The 23,362-nt window shown below is 52.2% G+C and overlaps 1 protein-coding gene and 1 long non-coding RNA gene across 51 annotated transcripts in view; both read right to left on the bottom strand.

Moving 5' to 3' along the window:
* The window catches only part of LOC142048476 (uncharacterized), a 45,726-nt gene that overhangs the window by 5,732 nt on the left and 16,632 nt on the right, over positions 1 to 23,362 (bottom strand). For 27 of the 50 annotated variants that reach the window (XM_075075416.1, XM_075075417.1, XM_075075419.1 and 24 more), the window contains 3 exons: positions 21,977 to 22,116; positions 21,676 to 21,732; positions 21,551 to 21,612 (listed from right to left, as the gene is read on the bottom strand). In XM_075075416.1, the coding sequence (XP_074931517.1) occupies positions 21,551 to 21,612; positions 21,676 to 21,732; positions 21,977 to 22,116 (259 nt within the window). Of the gene's footprint in view, positions 1 to 20,608; positions 21,613 to 21,675; positions 21,733 to 21,976; positions 22,117 to 23,362 lie in introns of those variants that run through there. The other 23 variants (XM_075075422.1, XM_075075454.1, XM_075075441.1 and 20 more) reach the window with 18 other exon arrangements.
* Positions 17,151 to 19,700, bottom strand: LOC142048481 (uncharacterized). Its single transcript, XR_012657484.1, has 3 exons — positions 17,744 to 19,700; positions 17,389 to 17,483; positions 17,151 to 17,257 (listed from the first exon to the last, which is right to left on the bottom strand). It is a non-coding gene; the product is annotated as an uncharacterized LOC142048481 (long non-coding RNA).

The following is a 23,362-nucleotide window of genomic DNA, read 5'->3' as shown; positions in this document are numbered from 1 at the left end:
CCAGTACATCCCAGTTCCCTCCCACTTCACTCCCAGTACATAACAGTTACCTCCCAGTACATCCCAGTACATCCCAGTACATCCTGGTACATCCCAAATCCCTGCCAGTTCCACCCGGTACAACCCAGTACAAGCCTGTATACCCTAGTTGCTCCACAGTACATCCCAGGGCATCTCCGCACATTGTAGTGCCTCCCAGTACATCCCAGGTCCCTCCCTCTACATCCCAGTTCCCTCTAAGTATATCCCAGTACTTCACAGTTCCCTCCCAGTTCCCTCCCAGTTCCCTCCCAGTACATCCCAGTTCCCTCTAAGTACATCCCAGTACTTCACAGTTCCCTCCCGGCACATCCCAGTACGTCCCAGTTGCCCTCAGTACGTAACACTTCCCTCCCAGTACATAGCAGTACATCCCAGTGTCCTCACAGTACGTCCCAGTTCCGTCCCAGTTCACTCCCAGTACACAACAGTTACCTCCCAGTACATCCCAGTTCCATCCCAGTACTGGGAGAGAGCTGGGATGTACTGGGAGGGAACTGGGATGTACTGGGATGTAATGGGACGGAACTGGGATGTATTGGGAGGCACTGGGAAAGAAGTGGTAGTGAACCGGGAGGGAATTGGGATGTACGGGGATGAACTGGTAGGAAACTGGGATGTACTGGCATGGAACGGGGATGTATTGGGATGTACAGGAACGGAACTGGAATGTACTGCGATGTACTGGGATGTACTGGGAGCGAACTGGGATTTACTGGGATGTACTGGGAGGAAACTGGGATATACTGGGTGGAAACTGGAATATACTGGGAGGCACTGGGAGGGAAGTGGGTGTCAACTGGGACATTCCAGTTTCCTCCCAGTATATCCCAGTTCCCTACCAATGCAGCCCAGTACATCCCATTTCCCTTCCAGTCCGTCCCAGTTCCCTCACAGTCCGTCCCAGTCCGTCCCAGTACATCCCAGTTCCCTCACAGTTCACACACAGTTCACTCCCAGTTCCATTCCAGTACATCCCAGTACATGCCAGTTGCCTCCCAGTTTCCTCTAACTACATCCCAGTACATCCCAGTTCCCTCCCAGTACATCCCAGTTCCCTCTAAGTACATCCCAGTACTTCACAGTTCACTCCCACTACATCCCAGTACGTCCCAGTTCCCCCTTGGTACATAACACTTCCCTCCCAATACATCCAAGTTCCCTCCCAGTACATCCCAGTTCCCTGCCAGTATGTCCCAGTACATCCCAGTTCCCTCCCAGTACATACCAGTTCCCTCCCAGTATGTCCCAGTACATCCCAGTTCCCTCCCAGTACATCCCAGTTCCCTCCCAGTACATCCCAGTACATCCTGGTACATCCCAGTTCCCTCCCAGTACATCCTACTACATACCAGTTCCCTCCCAGTTCCATCTCAGTAAATCCCAGTTCCCTCCCAGTACATGCCAGTACATCCCAGTTCCCCTCAGTACATAACACTTCCCTCCTAGTACATACCGGTACATCCCGGTGTCCTCATAGTACATCCCAGTTCCCTCCCAGTACATCCCAGTTCCCTACCAGTTCACTCCCAGTACACAACAGTTACCTCCCAGTACATCCCAGTACATCCCAGTAGATCCTGGTACATCCCAAATCCCTGCCAGTTCCACCCGGTACAACCCAGTACAAGCCTGTACATCCTAGTTCCTCCACAGTACATCCCAGGGCATCCCCGCACATTGTAGTGCCTCCCAGTACATCCCAGTTCCCTCTCAGTACATCCTATACATACCAGTTCCCTCCCAGTTCACTCCCAGTTCCCTCCCAGTACCTCCCAGTTCCCTCCCAATTCCTTCCCAGTACACAACAGTTACCTCCCAGTACATCCCAGTTCCATCCCAGTACATCCGAGTTCCATCCCAGTACATCCCAGTACATCCCAGTTCCCTCCCAGTACGTCCCTGTTCCCTCCCAGTCCGTCCGAGTTCCGTCCAGTACATCCCAGTACATACCAGTTCCCTCCCAGTACATCCTACTACATACCAGTTCCCTCCCAATTCCTTCCCAGTACACAACAGTTACCTCCCAGTACATCCCAGTTCCATCCCAGTACATCCGAGTTCCATCCCAGTAGATCCCAGTACATCCCAGTTCCCTCCCAGTACGTCCCAGTTCCCTCCCAGTCCGTCCGAGTTCCCTCCAGTACATCCCAGTACATACCAGTTCCCTCCCAGTACATCCTACTACATACCAGTTCCCTCCCAGTTCCCTCCCAGTTCACTCCCAGTTCACTCCCAGTACCTCCCAGTTCCCTCGCAATTCCTTCACAGTACACGACAGTTACCTCCCAGTACATCCCAGTTCCATCCCAGTACATCCCAGTTCCCACCCAGTACATCCTACTACATACCAGTTCCCTCCCAGTTCACTCCCAGTACTTCCCAGTACTTCACAGTTCCCTCTAAGTACATCCCAGTACGTCCCAGTTCCCCTCAGTACATAACACTTCCGTCCCAGTACATACCAGTACATTCCAGTGTCTTCACAGTACTTCCCAGTTCCCTCCCAGTACATCCCAGTTCCCTCTAAGTACATCCCAGTTCCCTCCCTGTTCCTTCCCAGTACGTAACAGTTACCTCCCAGTACATCCCAGTACATCCCAGTACATCCTGGTACATCCCAAATTCCTGCTAGTTCCACCTGGTACAACCCAGTACAAGCCTGTACATCCTAGTTCCTCCACAGTACATCCCAGGGCATCCCCGCACATTGTAGTGCCTCCCAGTACATCCCAGATCCCTCCCAGTCCCTCCCAGTACATCCCAGTACATCTCAGTTCCCTCACAGTACATCCCAGTTCCCTCCCAGTTCACACACAGTTCAGTCCCAGTTCCATTCCAGTACATCCCAGTACATGCCAGTTGCCTCCCAGTTTCCTCTAAGTACATCCCAGTACTTCACAGTTCACTCCCGCTACATCCCAGTACGTCCCTGTTCCCCCTTGGTACATAACACTTCCCTCCCAATACATCCAAGTTTCCTCCCAGTACATCCCAATCCCCTCCCATTACATCCCAGTTCCCTCCCAGTATGTCCCAGTACATCCCAGTTCCCTCCCAGTACATCCCAGTTCCCTCCCAGGACATACCAGTTCCCTCCCAGTTCCCTCCCAGTACATACCAGTTCCCTCCCAGTACATACCAGTTCCCTCCCAATACATCCCAGTACATCCTGGTACATCCCAGTTCCCACCCAGTACATCCTACTACATACCAGTTCCCTCCCAGTTCACTCCCAGTACATCCCAGTACTTCACAGTTCCATCCCAGTACATCCCAGTACGCACCAGTTCCCCTCTGTACATAACACTTCCCTCCCAGTACATAACAGTACATCCCAGTGTCCTCACAGTACGTCCCAGTTCCCTCCCAGTACATCCCAGTTCCCTACCAGTACGTCCCAGTTCCCTCCCACTTCACTCCCAGTACATAACAGTTACCTCCCAGTACATCCCAGTACATCCCAGTACATCCTGGTACATCCCAAATCCCTGCTAGTTCCACCCGGTACAACCCAGTACAAGCCTGTACATCCTAGTTCCTCCACAGTACATCCCAGGGCATCCCCGCACATTGTAGTGCCTCCCAGTACATCCCAGGTCCCTCCCAGTCCTGGGAGGGACCTGGGATGTACTGGGAGGGAACTGGGATGTACTGGGAGGGAACTGGGATGTACTGGGATGTAATGGGACGGATCTGGGATGTATTGGGAGGCACTGGGAAAGAAGTGGTAGTGAACCGGGTGGGAATTGGGATGTACGGGGATGAACTGGCAGGGAACTGGGATGTACTGGCATGGAACGGGGATGTATTGGGATGTACAGGAACGGAACTGGAATGTACTGCGATGTACTGGGATGTACTGGGAGCAAACTGGGATTTACTGGGATGTACTGGGAGGAAACTGGGATATACTGGGAGGCACTGGGAGGGAAGTGGGTGTCAACTGGGACATTCCAGTTTCCTCCCAGTACATCCCAGTTCCCTACCAGTGCAGCCCAGTACATCCCAGATCCCTCCCAGTACATCCCAGATCCCTCCCAGTCTGTCCCAGTACATCCCAGTACATCCCAGTTCCCTCACAGTACATCCCAGTTCCCTCACAGTTCACACACAGTTCACTCCCAGTTCCATTCCAGTACATCCCAGTACATGCCACTTTCCTCCAAGTAAATCCCAGTTCCCTCCCACTACATCCAAGTTCCCTCCCACTTCCCTCTAAGTACATCCCAGTACTTCACAGTTCACTCCCAGTACATCCCAGTTCCCCCTCGGTACATAACAATTCCCTCCCAGTACACCCCAGTACATCCCAGTTCCCTCCCAGTATGTCCCACTACATCCCAGTTCCCTCCCAGTCCATCCCAGTTCCCTCCCACTAAACCCCAATTCCCAACACTTTCCACCCAGTACATCCCAGTTCCCTCCCAGTACAACCCAGTTCCCTCTAAGTACATCCCAGTACTTCACAGTTCCCTCCCAGTTCACTCCCAGTACACAACAGTTACCTCCCAGTACATCCCAGTACATCCTAGTAGATCCTAGGACATTTCAAATCCCTGCCAGTTCCACCCGGTACAACCCAGTACAAGCCTGTACATCCTAGTTCCTCCACAGTACATCCCAGGGCATCCCCGCACATTGTAGTGCCTTCCAGTACATCCCAGTTCCCTACCAGTTCACTCCCAATACACAACAGTTACCTCCCAGTACATCCCAGTACATCCTAGTAGATCCTGGTACATCCCAAATCCCTGCCAGTTCCACCCGGTACAACCCAGTACAAGCCTGTACATCCTAGTTCCTCCACGGTACATCCCAGGGCATCCCCGCACATTGTAGTGCCTCCCAGTACATCCCAGGTCCCTCCCAGTACTGGGAGGGAACTGGGATGTACTGGGAGGGAACTGGGATGTACTGGGATGTAATGGGACGGATCTGGGATGTATTGGGAGGCACTGGGAAAGAAGTGGTAGTGAACCGGGAGGGAATTGGGATGTAAGGGGATGAACTGGTAGGAAGCTGGGATGTACTGGAATGGAACGGGGATGTATTGGGATGTACAGGAACGGAACTGGAATGTAGTGCGATGTATTGGCATGTACTGGGAGCGAACTGGGATTTACTGGGATGTACTGGGAGGAAACTGGGATATACTGGGAGGAAACTGGGATATACTGGGAGGAAACTGGGAGGGAAGTGGGTGTCAACTGGGACATTCCAGTTTCCTCCCAGTACATCCCAGTTCCCTACCAGTGCAGCCCAGTACATCCCAGATCCCTCCCAGTCCCTCCCAGTCCCTCCCAGTCCCTCCCAGTTCCCTCACAGTACATCCCAGTTCCCTCCCAGTTCACACACAGTTCACTCCCAGTTCCATTCCAGTACATCCCAGTACATGCCTGTTGCCTCCCAGTTTCCTCTAAGTACATCCCAGTACTTCACAGTTCCCTCCCAGTACATCCCAGTTCCCTCTAAGTACATCCCAGTACTTCACAGTTCACTCCCACTACATCCCAGTACGTCCCAGTTCCCCCTTGGTACATAACACTTCCCTCCCAATACATCCAAGTTCCCTCCCAGTACATCCCAATCCCCTCCCAGTACATCCCAGTTCCCTCCCAGTATGTCCCAGTACATCCCAGTTCCCTCCCAGTACATCCCAGTTCCCTCCCAGTACATCCCAGTTCCCTCCCAGTTCCCTCCCACTACATCCCAGTTCCCTCCCAGTACATACCAGTTCCCTCCCAGTACATCCCAGTACATCCTGGTACATCCCAGTTCCCACCCAGTACATCCTACTACATACCAGTTCCCTCCCAGTTCACTCCCAGAACATCCCCGTACTTCACAGTTCCATCCCAGTACATCCCAGTATGCACCAGTTCCCCTCAGTACATAACACTTCCCTCCCAGTACATAACAGTACATCCCAGTGTCCTCACAGTACGTCCCAGTTCCCTCCCAGTACATCCCAGTTCCCTACCAGTACATCCCAGTTCCCTCCCACTTCACTCCCAGTACATAACAGTTACCTCCCAGTACATCCCAGTACATCCCAGTACATCCTGGTACATCCCAAATCCCTGCCAGTTCCACCCGGTACAACCCAGTACAAGCCTGTACATCCTAGTTCCTCCACAGTACATCCCAGGGCATCCCCGCACATTGTAGTGCCTCCCAGTACATCCCAGTTCCCTCCCTGTTCCTTCCCAGTACATAACAGTTACCTCCCAGTACATCCCAGTAGATCCTGGTACATCCCAAATCCCTGCCAGTTCCACCCGGTACAACCCAGTACAAGCCTGTACATCCTAGTTCATCCACAGTACATCCCTGGGCATCCCCGCACATTGTAGTGCCTCCCAGTACATCCCAGATCCCTCCCAGTACATCCCAGATCCCTCCCAGTCTGTCCCAGTACGTCCCAGTACATCCCAGTTCCCTCACAGTACATCCCAGTTCCCTCACAGTTCACACACAGTTCATTCCCAGTTCCATTCCAGTACATCCCAGTACATGCCACTTTCCTCCAAGTAAATCCCAGTTCCCTCCCACTACATCCAAGTTCCCTCCCACTTCCCTCTAAGTACATCCCAGTACTTCACAGTTCACTCCCAGTACATCCCAGTTCCCCCTCGGTACATAACAATTCCCTCCCAGTACACCCCAGTACATCCCAGTTCCCTCCCAGTATGTCCCACTACATCCCAGTTCCCTCCCAGTCCATCCCAGTTCCCTCCCACTAAATCCCAATTCCCAACACTTTCCACCCAGTACATCCCAGTTCCCTCCCAGTACAACCCAGTTCCCTCTAAGTACATCCCAGTACTTCACAGTTCCCTCCCAGTTCACTCCCAGTACACAACAGTTACCTCCCAGTACATCCCAGTACATCCTAGTAGATCCTAGGACATTTCAAATCCCTGCCAGTTCCACCCGGTACAACCCAGTACAAGCCTGTACATCCTAGTTCCTCCACAGTACATCCCAGGGCATCCCCGCACATTGTAGTGCCTTCCAGTACATCCCAGTTCCCTACCAGTTCACTCCCAGTACACAACAGTTACCTCCCAGTACATCCCAGTACATCCTAGTAGATCCTGGTACATCCCAAATCCCTGCCAGTTCCACCCGGTACAACCCAGTACAAGCCTGTACATCCTAGTTCCTCCACAGTACATCCCAGGGCATCCCCGCACATTGTAGTGCCTCCCAGTACATCCCAGGTCCCTCCCAGTACTGGGAGGGAACTGGGATGTACTGGGAGGGAACTGGGATGTACTGGGATGTAATGGGACGGAACTGGGATGTATTGGGAGGCACTGGGAAAGAAGTGGTAGCGAACCGGGAGGGAATTGGGATGTACGGGGATGAACTGGTAGGAAACTGGGATGTACTGGCATGGAACGGGGATGTATTGGGATGTACAGTAACGGAACTGGAATGTACAGCGATGTATTGGCATGTACTGGCAGCGAGCCTGGATTTACTGGGATGTACTGGGAGGAAACTGGGATATACTGGGAGGAAACTGGGATATACTGGGAGGCATTGGGAGGGAAGTGGGTGTCAACTGGGACATTCCAGTTTCCGCCCAGTACATCCCAGTTCCCTACCAGTGCAGCCCAGTACATCCCAGTTCCCTCCCAGTCCGTCCCAATCCCCTCCCAGTACATCCCAGTTCCCTGCCAGTATGTCCCAGTACATCCCAGTTCCCTCCCAGTACATACCAGTTCCCTCCCAGTACATACCAGTTCCCTCCCAGTACATCCCAGTACATCCCAGTTCCCACCCAGTACATCCTACTACATACCAGTTCCCTCCCAGTTCACTCCCAGCACATCCCCGTACTTCACAGTTCCATCCCAGTACATCCCAGTACGCACCAGTTCCCCTCAGTACATAACACTTCCCTCCCAGTACATAACAGTACATCCCAGTGTCCTCACAGTACGTCCCAGTTCCCTCCCAGTACATCCCAGTTCCCTACCAGTACGTCCCAGTTCCCTCCCTGTTCCTTCCCAGTACGTAACAGTTACCTCCCAGTACATCCCAGTACATCCCAGTACATCCTGGTACATCCCAAATCCCTGCCAGTTCCACCCGGTACAACCCAGTACAAGCCTGTACATCCTAGTTCCTCCACAGTACATCCCAGGGCATCCCCGCACATTGTAGTGCCTCCCAGTACATCCCAGTTCCCTCCCAGTACTGGGAGGGACCTGGGATGTACTGGGAGGGAACTGGGATGTACTGGGAGGGAACTGGGATGTACTGGGATGTAATGGGACGGATCTGGGATGTATTGGGAGGCACTGGGAAAGAAGTGGTAGTGAACCGGGAGGGAATTGGGATGTACGGGGATGAACTGGCAGGGAACTGGGATGTACTGGCATGGAACGGGGATGTATTGGGATGTACAGGAACGGAACTGGAATGTACTGCGATGTACTGGGATGTACTGGGAGCAAACTGGGATTTACTGGGATGTACTGGGAGGAAACTGGGATATACTGGGAGGAAACTGGGAGGGAAGTGGGTGTCAACTGGGACATTCCAGTTTCCTCCCAGTACATCCAAGTTCCCTACCAGTGCAGCCCAGTACATCCCAGATCCCTACCAGTGCAGCCCAGATCCCTCCCAGTCTGTCCCAGTACGTCCCAGTACATCCCAGTTCCCTCACAGTACATCCCAGTTCCCTCACAGTTCACACACAGTTCACTCCCAGTTCCATTCCAGTACATCCCAGTACATGCCACTTTCCTCCAAGTAAATCCCAGTTCCCTCCCACTACATCCAAGTTCCCTCCCACTTCCCTCTAAGTACATCCCAGTACTTCACAGTTCACTCCCAGTACATCCCAGTTCCCCCTCGGTACATAACAATTCCCTCCCAGTACACCCCAGTACATCCCAGTTCCCTCCCAGTATGTCCCACTACATCCCAGTTCCCTCCCAGTCCATCCCAGTTCCCTCCCACTAAACCCCAATTCCCAACACTTTCCACCCAGTACATCCCAGTTCCCTCCCAGTACAACCCAGTTCCCTCTAAGTACATCCCAGTACTTCACAGTTCCCTCCCAGTTAACTCCCAGTACACAACAGTTACCTCCCAGTACATCCCAGTACATCCTAGTAGATCCTAGGACATTTCAAATCCCTGCCAGTTCCACCCGGTACAACCCAGTACAAGCCTGTACATCCTAGTTCCTCCACAGTACATCCCAGGGCATCCCCGCACATTGTAGTGCCTCCCAGTACTGGGAGGGACCTGGGATGTACTGGGAGGGAACTGGGACATACTGGGAGGGAACTGGGATGTACTGGGATGTAATGGGACGGAACTGGGATGTATTGGGAGGCACTGGGAAAGAAGTGGTAGTGAACCGGGAGGGAATTGGGATGTAAGGGGATGAACTGGTAGGAAACTGGGATGTACTGGAATGGAACGGGGATGTATTGGGATGTACAGGAACGGAACTGGAATGTAGTGCGATGTATTGGCATGTACTGGGAGCGAACTGGGATTTACTGGGATGTACTGGGAGGAAACTGGGATATACTGGGAGGAAACTGGGAGGGAAGTGGGTGTCAACTGGGACATTCCAGTTTCCTCCCAGTACATCCCAGTTCCCTACCAGTGCAGCCCAGTACATCCCAGATCCCTCCCAGTACATCCCAGATCCCTCCCAGTCTGTCCCAGTACATCCCAGTACATCCCAGTTCCCTCACAGTTCACACACAGTTCACTCCCAGTTCCATTCCAGTACATCCCAGTACATGCCACTTTCCTCCAAGTAAATCCCAGTTCCCTCCCACTACATCCAAGTTCCCTCCCACTTCCCTCTAAGTACATCCCAGTACTTCACAGTTCACTCCCAGTACATCCCAGTTCCCCCTCGGTACATAACAATTCCCTCCCAGTACACCCCAGTACATCCCAGTTCCCTCCCAGTATGTCCCACTACATCCCAGTTCCCTCCCAGTCCATCCCAGTTCCCTCCCACTAAATCCCAATTCCCAACACTTTCCACCCAGTACATCCCAGTTCCCTCCCAGTACAACCCAGTTCCCTCTAAGTACATCCCAGTACTTCACAGTTCCCTCCCAGTTCACTCCCAGTACACAACAGTTACCTCCCAGTACATCCCAGTACATCCTAGTAGATCCTAGGACATTTCAAATCCCTGCCAGTTCCACCCGGTACAACCCAGTACAAGCCTGTACATCCTAGTTCCTCCACAGTACATCCCAGGGCATCCCCGCACATTGTAGTGCCTTCCAGTACATCCCAGTTCCCTACCAGTTCACTCCCAGTACACAACAGTTACCTCCCAGTACATCCCAGTACATCCTAGTAGATCCTGGTACATCCCAAATCCCTGCCAGTTCCACCCGGTACAACCCAGTACAAGCCTGTACATCCTAGTTCCTCCACGGTACATCCCAGGGCATCCCCGCACATTGTAGTGCTTCCCAGTACATCCCAGGTCCCTCCCAGTACTGGGAGGGAACTGGGATGTACTGGGAGGGAACTGGGATGTACTGGGATGTAATGGGACGGAACTGGGATGTATTGGGAGGCACTGGGAAAGAAGTGGTAGTGAACCGGGAGGGAATTGGGATGTAAGGGGATGAACTGGTAGGAAACTGGGATGTACTGGAATGGAACGGGGATGTATTGGGATGTACAGGAACGGAACTGGAATGTACAGCGATGTATTGGGATGTACTGGCAGCAAGCTGGGATTTACTGGGATGTACTGGGAGGAAACTGGGATATACTGGGAGGAAACTGGGATATACTGGGAGGAAACTGGGAGGGAAGTGGGTGTCAACTGGGACATTCCAGTTCCCTCCCAGTACATGCCAGTTCCCTCACAGTACATCCCAGTTCCCTCCCAGTTCACACACAGTTCACTCCCAGTTCCATTCCAGTACATCCCAGTACATGCCAGTTGCCTCCCAGTTTCCTCTAAGTACATCCCAGTACTTCACAGTTCACTCCCACTACATCCCAGTACGTCCCAGTTCCCCCTTGGTACATAACACTTCCCTCCCAATACATCCAAGTTTCCTCCCAGTACATCCCAATCCCCTCCCAGTACATCCCAGTTCCCTGCCAGTATGTCCCAGTACATCCCAGTTCCCTCCCAGTACATCCCAGTTCCCTCCCAGTTCCCTCCCACTACATCCCAGTTCCCTCCCAGTACATACCAGTTCCCTCCCAGTACATCCCAGTACATCCTGGTACATCCCAGTTCCCACCCAGTACATCCTACTACATACCAGTTCCCTCCCAGTTCACTCCCAGCACATCCCCGTACTTCACAGTTCCATCCCAGTACATCCCAGTACGCACCAGTTCCCCTCAGTACATAACACTTCCCTCCCAGTACATACCAGTACATCCCAGTGTCCTCACAGTACGTCCCAGTTCCCTCCCAGTACATCCCAGTTCCCTACCAGTACATCCCAGTTCCCTACCAGTTCCTTCCCAGTACATAACAGTTACCTCCCAGTACATCCCAGTACATCCCAGTAGATCCTGGTACATCCCAAATCCCTGCCAGTTCCACCCGGTACAACCCAGTACAAGCCTGTACATCCTAGTTCCTCCACAGTACATCCCAGGGCATCCCCGCACATTGTAGTGCCTCCCAGTACATCCCAGTTCCCTCCCAGTACTGGGAGGGACCTGGGATGTACTGGGAGGGACCTGGGATGTACTGGGATGTAATGGGACGGAACTGGGATGTATTGGGAGGCACTGGGAAAGAAGTGGTAGTGAACCGGGAGGGAATTGGGATGTATGGGGATGAACTGGTAGGGAACTGGGATGTACTGGCATGGAACGGGGATGTATTGGGATGTACAGGAACGGAACTGGAATGTACTGCGATGTACTGGGATGTACTGGGAGCAAACTGGGATTTACTGGGATGTACTGGGAGGAAACTGGGATATACTGGGAGGAAACTGGGATATACTGGGAGGCACTGGGAGGGAAGTGGGTGTCAACTGGGACATTCCAGTTTCCTCCCAGTACATCCCAGTTCCCTACCACCATAGCCCAGTACATCCCAGATCCCTCCCAGTCCGTCCCAGTTCCCTCCCAGTCCGTCCCAGTACATCCCAGTCCATCCCAGTTCCCTGCAAGTTCACACACAGTTCCCTCCCAGTTCCATTCCAGTATATCCCAGTACATGCCAGTTGCCTCCCAGTTCCCTCTAAGTACATCCCAGTACTTCACAGTTCCCTCCCACTACATCCCAGTACGTCCCAGTTTCCCCTTGGTACATAACAGTTCCCTCCCAGTACATCCCAGTTCCCTCCCAGTACATAACAGTTACCTCCCAGTACATCCCAGTACATCCCAGTTCCCTCCCAGTACGTCCCAGTACCTCCTGGTACATCCCAGTTCCCACCCAGTACATCCTACTACATCCCAGTTCCCTCCCAGTTCCATCCCAGTACATCCCAGTTCCCTCCCAGTTCCATCCCAGTACATCCCAGTTCCATCCCAGTACATCCCAGTACTTCACAGTTCCCTCCCAGCACATCCCAGTATGTCCCAGTTCCCCTCAGTACATAACACTTCCCTCCCAGTACATACCAGTACATCCCAGTGTCCTCACAGTACGTCCCAGTTCCCTCCCAGTACATCCCAGTTCCCTCCCAGTACATCCCAGTACATCCCAATTCCCTCTCAGTACATTCCAGTAAGTCCCAGTTCACACCCTGTTCACTCCCAGTTCCGTTCCAGTACATCCCAGTACATCCTAATTCCCTCCCAGTATGTCACAGTTCCCTTCCAGTCCATTCCAGTTCCCTCCCAGTACATCCCAGTACATCCCAATTCCCTCCCAGTACATCCCAGTACACCCCAGTTCCCTCCCAGTACATTCCAGTACACCCCAGTTCCCTCCCAGTTCATACCCAGTTCACTCCCAGTTCCGTTCCAGTACATCCTAGTTTCCTCCCAGTACATCCTAGTTTCCTCCCAGTACATCCCAGTACATTCCAGTATGTACCAGTTCCCTCCCAGTACGTCCCAGTTTCGTCACAGGACGTCCCAGTTCCCTCCCAGGATGTCCCAGTACACCCCAGTACCCTCCCAGTACGCCCCAGTTCCCTCCCAGTACATTCCCGTATGTTCCAGTTCACTCCCAGTACATCCCAGTTCCGTTCCAATACATCCTAGTACATCCCGGTTTCCTCACAGTACATCCCAGTTCCCTCCCAGTTCCCTCCCAGTACAACCCAGTAGATGCCGGTACATCCCAATTCCCTCCCGGTTCCACCCAGTACAACCCAGTACAAGCCTGTACATCCTAGTTCCTCCACAGTACATCCCAGGGCATCCCCGCACATTGTAGTGCCTCCCAGTACATCCCAGGTCCCTCCCAGTACTGGGAGGGAATTGTGATGTACTGGGATGTACTAGGAGGGAACTGGGATGTACTGGGAGGTAACTGGGAGGGAACTGGGATGTACTGTGAGGAAACTGGGATGTACTGGGGGGGAACTGGTAGGGAACTGGGATGTACTGGGGGGGAACTGGGATGTATTGGGAGGGAACTGGGATGTACTGGGATGTACTGGGAGGGAACTGGGACGTTCTGTGAGGGTACTGGGATGTACTGGGACGTACTAGGAGGGATTTACTGGGGCGTACTGGGAGGGAACTGGAATGGACTGGGATGTGCTGGGAACTGGGATGTACTGGGGGGGAACTGGGATGTATTGGGATGTGCTGGAACGGAACTGGGAGTGAACTGGGAGTGAACTGGGAGTGAACTGGGACATACTGGGATGTACTCGGAGGGAACTGGGAGGGAACTGGGACATACTGGGATGTACTGGGAGGGAACTGGGATGTCCCAGTTCACTCCCACTTCCCTCCCAGTGCCTCCCAGTATATCCCAGTTTCCTCCCAGTACATCCCAGTAAATCCCAGTTCCCTCCCAGTACATCCCAGTACCTTCCAGTTCCTTCCCAGTACATCCCAGTACATTCCAGTACATCCCAGTGCCTTCCCGGTTCACTCCCACTTCTTTCCCAGTGCCTCCCAATACATCCCAGTTCTCTCCCAGTTCCCTCCCAGTACATCCCAGTTCCCTCCCAGTTCCATCCAGTACATCCCAGTTTCCTCACAATACATCCCAGTTCCCTCCCAGTTCCCTCCCAGTACATCCCAGTTCCCCCCTAGTACATCCCAGTACCCTCCCAGTACATCCCAGTACATCCCAATTCCCTCACAGTACATCCCAGTTCCCTCACAGTAGATCCCAGTTCCCTCACAGTTCCCTCCTAGTACATCCCAGTACCCTCACAGAACGTCCCAGTTCCCTCCCAGTACGTCCCAATTCCCTCCCAGTACATTCCAGTTCCCTCCCAGTTCCCTCCCAGTACATCCCAGTTCCCTCCCAGTTCCCTCACAGTACATCCCAGTTTCCTCCCAGTACATCCCAGTACATCCCATTTCCCTCCCAGTACAACCCAGTAGATGCCCATACATCCCAATTCCATCCCAGTTCCACCCAGTACAACCCAGTACAAGCCTGTACATCCTAGTTCCTTCACAGTATCCCAGGACATCCCAGCACATTGTGGTCCCTCCCGGTACCGGGAGGGACCCGGGATGTACCGGGAGGCACTGGGAAAGAAGTGGGTGGGAACCAGGATGTACTGGGAGGGGACCTGGGATGTACCAGGAGGGGACCTGGGATGTACCAGGAGGGGACCTGGGAAAGAAGTGGGAGGGAACCGGGAGGGAACTGGGATGTACTGGGAGGGAACCGCGATGTACCGGGAGGGACCTGGGATGTACCGGGAGGGACATGGGAAAGAAGTGGGAGGGACCTGGGAAAGAAGTGGGAGGGAACCGGGAGGGACCCGGGATGTACCGGGAGGGACCCGGGATGTACTGGGAGGGACCCGGGATGTACCGGGAGGCACTGGGAAAGAAGTGGGAGGGAACCGGGATGTACCGGGAGGGAACCGGGATGTACTGGGAGGCACTGGGAAAGAAGTGGGAGGGAACCAGGAGGGAACTGGGATGAACCGGGAGGGAACCGGGATGCACTGGCAGGGAACCGGGATGCACTGGCAGGGAACCGGGAGGGAACCGGGAGGGAACCGGGATGCACTGGCAGGGAACTGGGAGGGAACCGGGAGGGAACACCACAAAACAAACCATGGGGCTACGTGGTACAGAGCACGAGAAGGCAGAGAATTAAGAATTAGGGACAGGGAGCCAGAAAAACAACAACAAAACAACACCCAAAACAAAGGGAGATGGGGAGCAAAAGGAATCGCAATGCGTACAGAAAGAAGAGAGAAACAATTCTAAAACAGGGTCACGGGGAAGCCAGAGACAGTAAGATGGAGAAAGGACAAAAGCTACAGGCTACAGGGCAGAGAGGGAAGAATTAATGGATAGACACAGAGAGCTGGGCAGAAAGAGGTGGAGAAAGGCTGACGATCACACGGCCAACAGGGAAGAGAGAAGAGAGGGAGGAATTTTAAAAACAGGGGCAAGAAGCCAGAGAGAGGGAGAGAGAGGCAACACTAAAATGGGGACAAGCCACAGGGCGGCGAGGAGGGAACCGATGAATAAGAACAGGAGACCAAAGAGAACACAACGTAGAATGGAAAAAAGGAACAGCGGCCCAACAGGGAAGGAGGAATTAAAGATCAGGCACTGGGAGGCAGACAGAGACAAACGAAGAAACAAGTGGAAAAAAAAAAACAAAACCAAAAACACAACAACAGCAATGGGCTACAAAGACAGAGAGAGAGGGAAGAAATAAAACATAGCAGCAAGGAGCTGGACAGAGAGAGATGAGGACAAACAAATAGCACGGGTCTACGTGACAGAGAACGTGGAATTAGAACACAGAGAGAGGGAGCCGGACAGAGAGAAGGGCCGAGAGAAAAATCTAGATGGGCTACAGCGGGCAGAGGCAGGAATTAAAACCTAGGGACAGGGAGCTGGACAGAGAGAGACGGAGATCGCAGGGAACAGCAGTGGCTGCAGGAAGAACAGGAATTCATGAATAGGGAAAGGGAGCTGGACAGAGAAGAACTCAGAAAGGCAAGAACAGTAGCAGGGTGCAGAGCAGAGCAGACAAATTAAAAAGCGCGGCGGGAGCGTTGAGGCAGACAGAGAGATTAAGAAAAAAGTCACGGGCTACGTGGCAAAGCAGGAGGAATTCAGAAACGGGGATGGCAACCAAGGGAGAGTGAGCTGCTGAAGGATAACGGGCATTCAAAGTGAGGGACGGGGAGCTGGGAAAAGCGAGGCAGAGAAAAACAGAATCACAGAGAGAATCACACAAAGCCAAAAAAGAAGAAACTGAACAACAGGAACAGGTGTAACCAAAGCGATGAAATCAACCAACCAGAGACGGTGTTCCATTACGGGAACATGGAGCGTACGAATCGGTGTGTCTGTCGATCTGCATTTTAGTCACTAGGCGATCGTTAACGTCAACAGAACAACAGACAACATGCTTCTGTCAGAAAAGGATGACAAAGCGCGGTTTCGTGTAGCGGACTGAGAAAACTAGCCAAGACTGCCAAGATTAAGAGCCAAGAAAGTAAAAGGCAATTCTGGCAGGGGGAGATCGCGACCACCGACTCATGGTCGCTCGGTGGCAGCAGCGAGCAGTGACACATCGTCGCCACTGCGCATGCGTCTGTTCCGGGTGCAGTACCGCACTTTGGCCGCACGGTGTCAGCAGGGTCCACCATCGCCACTCCGCATGCGCGATTCCCGGCTGCCGTAGCACAGCACGGCGGCAGCGGCACGACGTCCGTGACTCTTCTCTGGGGCAAGACCCGCGCCGGCTCTGGGTCACGTTCGCCGGGATAACGGAACTGTTACTGCGTGCGCAGAGCTCATGTTTCTCTGCACCTTCCCCACTCCCGCAGCCCCAGCAGTGTCAGTCGTTGCCTCCGCACCGCCCACCACCAAAGTGCCTCGAGCATTTCAGTCCTTCCGTCTCGACTGCTTTAAAAATCAGGTGGCCGTTACCGTCCTCCCTCCTGCCCCACTCACCCCCACCCCACGCCCTAGGGAGGAGAAGCAGCACAAACGACCTGGGGAGAAAGGTCCCCTTTCCCACCCCCCACCCCCCCGGAGTGAGCCCCATCAGTTGCTGTAGGCCTGCGGCATCAGGGCTGTGACAGGGAGAGCAGCAAGTCAACAGGTCCTAGAGGGTTAAAGAAGAAAATCAATCAGGGGAACACAGCTGCCCTTCCGAAGGCAGGCTGCCTGGGGTGAGGGGGGCAGCTGTGCGTCAGGGCACGGGGCAGCCAGGCAGACCAGGTGCCAGTGGCTGACCTGCAAAGGAGTTGTGCACTGCTGAGCCTTGGGCTTCGTTGGCTTGGCAGCGCCTCGCCTCGCCTCTGCACTGCCAGGACCCTGCTCTGCTCATCCTGCGTAAGCACAAGGCTTCAGCGAGCACAGAACAGGAGGCCAGGGAGAGGGAGGACGTCACCGGGGAAAAAAAAGTCATGCGGGGGGGCCATGTCAGGGGAAAGCGTTTGGGAGGGCACAGACACACGCAGAGGGAGGGCGGGGGAGGAGGCGGACACCACTGGACGGGGCATGTCTGGGCAGACACGCCATGGGGAACATGCATGGGGATGACTGACACCAGGGGGTCCCCCAGGATAATCCACAACGGGCAACTCACCTGGGCTAACCTGCAGCAGATGATCCGCTCCAGATAACTGACCCACTCCGGAGAATCCATTCCAGATAAGCCCCAGCAACGCCCCTCAAACTGCCGGTGTTTCACCCCAAATTTTCCCCAATTTGGGGTTTTTGGGGCGTTCGCTTGGTGTTGGTGATTTCTGTTTGGATAGCTTGGCTTTTTTTGTTGTTGGGGTTTTTTTGGGTTTGTTCCTTTGGCTTTTTTTGCTTTTCCATAAGGTCAAAGTTGGGATTGCTTTTCCAAACGGTTCACTTCTGGGTCTCTTTGGCCCTTTCCACAACACAGAAATCGGTGATTTTTGCTCCTGGTTTTGCGCATGAGAATGGTTAGTGGGGTTCCCCCACCACCACCTTTTTTTTTTCCTCCTTTCGAGCTGCACAAACCCAGCAGGAGTGGGCTTTCCCAGGAGCCCCCAATTGTTTTCTTTCCCCCAAACCTGTTTGGGTGTTCTGTCTGTTTGGGGTTTTTCACCCCTCATTGCAGACCCAGACTCGGGGGCTTTGGGGTGTGTGTCTGCCCTGGCAGCAGCTCCCAGGCTGCCTACGCGGCCCCAGAGGGGGAAGTCCCCATTTGGGGGAATCGGCCCCAAATCGGGATGGGAGAAGGAGAACGGGGAAGGGGCAGCATTTGAAAGTGCTTTTGTGCCTTCAGTTGATTGGCGGGTGGGGTGTGTGTCTAATTTTTAAATCCTCTCTATAAACATCTCTATCAACATGGTTTCTTTGCATTTAAAAAACCTTATATAGCATAGACATTTGCACTTATGTGTCTCCTTACACATCCTTACGGAGTACATCTATATTTTATATATACTATCTATTTACATTTACATATAATATCTGTTTAGAGTTAGCTATTATATTTACACTTACACCTATTTAGGCTATTTACACTTACACAGAATATCTCTTTACACATACCTGTTTAGACTTCCATATTAACACGTATATAAAACACCTATTTAGACTAGCTATCTGCTTACTTACACTTTGACACTTCAATCTTTTTCGACTTCTCTATTTAGACATCTACTTACAGTTATACCTAGACTTATTTCACTCTATATAACCTCTATTTAGATTACACATCTACTTAGACTATGTAACACACACTAAGCGTAGATGCTCGCTCTAGTCGGACTTTCTTCTGCTTTGAATTCCTTCATCTATCCTTTTTTCTTCATTTTAAACTCCTTTATTTTTTAATTTAGAAATATAGACAGTCGAGTTACTTTTGTGTTTTAAAACCCTGTATCTCGATGTAGAATTTTTGCATCCTGAAATCCGTTATATAATATAGGAGAGATAAGTTCTTATTTTAAAATCCCTTTATACATCTATAAATTAATATTACATTTCAATATATATAAAATAAGAGGTTTTTGTAATAGCCCCCCTGAATTTTCAGGCATTTTGGGGCTGCAACCCCCCTTTTTGGGGGGGAACCCCTACATGACACCCCCACTCACCTGTTCCTCTGACGCATTATCAGCTCCCCCAGTGACACCAGGGCGCCCCACATGACATCATCACACCCCCCCCAGGACTCCCCCAATTTTATTCACCCCCAAGAAGGGCACTAAACAAGGGAATCTGCTCCAACCTGCAGCTCATTACTTTAATAGTGCCATTTACAAAGGTACACACGCACACACACACCCCACCCCCCAGAAAAGGCAGAGCTCTGCTAAAATCTAAAAGGTGGGGCAGCCCCCCAAACAGCTGCAGCGCCCCCAGCCCCTGTCCGCAGGCTGGCGGCTGCCCCACGGCAGAGCAGGAGCGTGCCAGAGGACGGTGTCACGTCTCTCTCGGGCTCCGCTCGGACATGTTCCCGCACTGGGACGGGCTCCCCGGGGTGACAAACAGCCCCGGTCCCTGGGGGCCCCGACTCTCCCCACCGGGCAGCCCTCGCGGCCGCACCTGCGGGGCACCCGCTGGAGACAGAGCCAGGAGCCTCCAGGCCGAGGGATGGCCCCTTACCTTCACCACGCTTAACGACCGGCAGGCATCTCTTGAGCATCACGAGACACTTAGACGACATCTGAAAAACAGAAATCCCAAACTATATTTCAGCACGTTAATAAAATAGCACAGAAGAAAATGGAGGAGCTCAGTCAGCATAAGGGGTAGGAAGGAAATTGAGCTGCAGCAAGATTCTAGGCAAACGGGTCACGTCAAAACACAACACACCCTTTAAAAGCTAGAGTGATTGGAACACTTGAAAACGGTATTAAGACTAACCGATACCATTTTGAACAGATCCTTCGCGTAACACTGAACGCTCTGGCTGGTGCTGGAAAACGTCTCATCCCTTCCTTACGGCACCGCTGCGGGGAGATAACCCCGTGAGGCTGCGGGGCAAAGTTGTACCGGAACCGGAACCTCCGCTTACAGATCCACCGCAGCAGCTACAGCCCTCGCCCTGCCGCCGCACGTCTTGCTGCCTGGCTCCACGAAGCCTGAAGTGAAGCGTGTCAAACTTGAAAGAGTAACGTAAAAAATTAAGAATAAATCTCAGTAATTCACTTTGTGCTGAGAAGGCGGGCGCGTGTTTACGCACATCCAATATGAGCGTCTAGGCTCTAAAAGCTTTCCATTTTCCTTCTGCGTTCATTCAACTCGCACAGCCGTTCACGCCCGCCATAAGATTATCTATCTCCAAAATACACAGCAGCAACGTGACTGGGGGGTTTTGGCGTGTTACGGAGTTGGGAGGGACGTCCGCCCAGCTGCCCCGCCCAAGAGATGCTGCTGAACTGCCAGGGAAACGTGCGTCGAAAGCGAGACTGAAATAAAATACTTAAGAGCGCTCCCTCAAAATATCAGTGGAAAAAAACCCCAAAACTTTCAGTTGCCTCGCTTTTTAAATGTTTCCAACAAATACCCAAGTGTTTAAATACACCTAATAAATCATAAACTACATCTGTTTGGCAGTTATTGCTGTAACAATGCAAGTCAGTTTGTAGATCACACAATGTTAGCTTTTTTAAAGTTTCACTTATGACAGAAAAAAAATCAGTGAGTTGAGAGATCCCCGATATGGTTTTACTTTTGGGTGTGTGGGGCTGTGTGTGGGTGTGGTGTTTGTGAAATCCCCAGTGTCGCAATACACGGGGCTACCAAGAAGGACCGGCAGATATGCTAATGCGTTTGGCTGTACTGAACCATGTGGAGGAACACCATTTAATGATATCTCAGTTGTTACAACTGAGAACCCAAACACTACCAATGCCATCAATGTTTGGAATATGTGCTGTGCTTGGATCTCTGCAAGGAAGTTGACTTTTTATCTTAAAAAAAAAAAAATTAAAGTCTTGTGCTGATGAATTCTACTGCCAAAGACATCATCTCTGAAGATCCACTCTAACGGTAAGTTCATAGAATGCAACTCTGTTGAATAAGAGATATCTCGATTTTTCAATATCTCTTTCTAATCAAAGTCAAATTTACACACTGGGGCTTTTAGATGGCTCAGGTTCTGAATCATTTCACAACACAAAACACATCAGCTACTACCAGGATATTCCTGCAGTTGCCAGGTTCCTCTTAGGCATCTGAAAAAACCCACAGTGCCAGGAATAAGTATCACATGGGTAAACACAGAGCTCTTCCACAAAAAACCCTCCTCAAAAAGGACAGGGTCCGCTCGCCTGTTCCGCACAGATTCCAGCGTCACACACTGCAGCCATCATCACTTGCGCACAGAGATACCAAAAGACGGAAAACTACCGTCGCGCTTGCAAGAAATCAGCAGCACCTTCCTCCTCCTCTCTGTGACCCGGCTCACCACAAATGCTCATCCAAATCCAAAGGCAGCCAGCACAGAACCTGCAAAACCGAACAGAAATGCTACAACGGAATTGTCATGTAAAACCTTGTTATAAACAACAGCCTGTCCCAAAACCGCCTCACCTTCTCACACCTCTCAGCGGCATGCAGTGTCTCCCCTCCGAAGCCTCTGCAGAGCACCTACAAAAACCCAAGTGCAAGACACATGCTGAGACACTGCAGAAGTCTAAGGTTACCCACACCAATCTCCATCTCACACGCCTTTACCTCAACACCTTGGCGCCCAGCCTCCATCAGCTGAGCTTGCTGCTTTGGGGCTTGCATACCAACTCTAAGACCCAAACAACATGGGTTGCTCATAACTTCACCAGCAAAGCAACACCTCAGAAAGCCCCGCTACTTCAGCCCACCCATCGCTGCTCACCTTGCTCGACTCACCTCTAGTGCCCAGATCCCACTTGGCTCATCACATGGCACCCTCAAATAAAAAAACCATAATGAAGACACAAAGCCATCAGTCACACACAAATGCTCATCCAGTTTCAAAGGCAGCCAGCACAGAACCTGCAAAAGCAAAGAGAAACACTTCAGCTGAGCTGCCCTTAAACACCTTGCTATTAAACAACAGCCTGGCCCACAACCGCTGCACATCCTCCAACCTCTCATCGCCATGCAGCACCACCCCTTCAAGTCTGTTGCGGCACCTGCAAAAAAACCCAAGCAAAAAGGAACATGCTGTCATAGTCCAAATGTCACACACCTTGACCCCAACACCTTTACGGCCAGCCTCCGTCAGTTCAGCTTGCTGCCTTGAGGCTCGCATACCAGCTGTAAGACCCAAACAACATGGGTTGCTCATAACATCACCAGCAATACCACACCTGAGAAATAACCCCTACTCCAGCCCACCAAGCACTGGTCACCTTGCCTGACACCTCCAGGGCCCAGATCACGCTCGGCTCGTCACTAAGTGACCTCAAACCAAAAAAAAAAAGTAAAACCCTAAGGGAGTAAAAAACTAAAACCATAAGGGAGTCACATCTTCCCTCTAGTACCACGCACAGACTCGCCTTCTTACAGCGCTCCCCTGGGCTCTCCTCCGTGGCCCTGCATGACATTTACACCTGGAAAAATAATCTTACTGAACAAGTCACCTGGACGCACAGCAACAGCTTAACCATTCCACAGGTCTTGCTTCCACGTAGGAATACCATCTAGAGCCCAGCTACAGCCTGCCGTTAAAGGAAATAACTTCAATCAAATGTTAAGCCCCACGCACGTACAAGCTTGAACAGCTGAGAGGTGCCCTCTGCTCAGCTAGCACTCTAGCTGCCTCTCCCAGACAGCTACGGTCATCCCCTCGGCACCCACAAAACGCCCCGGAAACTACTGTCCTCGCCCGCTGCCAACGGCCACTCGCTCCGACGAGGGTTGTACGGGCGTTGCCAAAACAGTCTAGGCATATTAACATTAACCATATACTCTTACTGCTATTCTTTCCCTAACCACCCGGAGCAGCTTCGACAGAGACATGCACAGACCAACACTGCAAACACTACAAATCATGTTTCCCAGAGACCTCAGAAAACGTTCACCAAGACGACTGACTCCTGGCCTGGAGACACCATCAGGCGAGACTATCGATAGGGCCGTGAAGAAGAATCTACAGCATCCACAGAGAAGTTGCACATAAACACATGTGAGTAAACAGCAAGTCCAAAACTGGGAAGACGGATGGATGCACGACAAGCCAGGCTTAAAGACGTAAGAACTTTAAGATGCGGAGAGGAAGTCACAGAAAAGGGCTCCA

Source organism: Phalacrocorax aristotelis, chromosome 25 (assembly GCF_949628215.1).
Source record: "Phalacrocorax aristotelis chromosome 25, bGulAri2.1, whole genome shotgun sequence".
In the NCBI taxonomy this organism is placed as follows: domain Eukaryota; kingdom Metazoa; phylum Chordata; class Aves; order Suliformes; family Phalacrocoracidae; genus Phalacrocorax; species Phalacrocorax aristotelis.
Note: the sequence above shows the minus strand (reverse complement) of the source record. Positions and strands in the feature narration are given on the sequence as shown.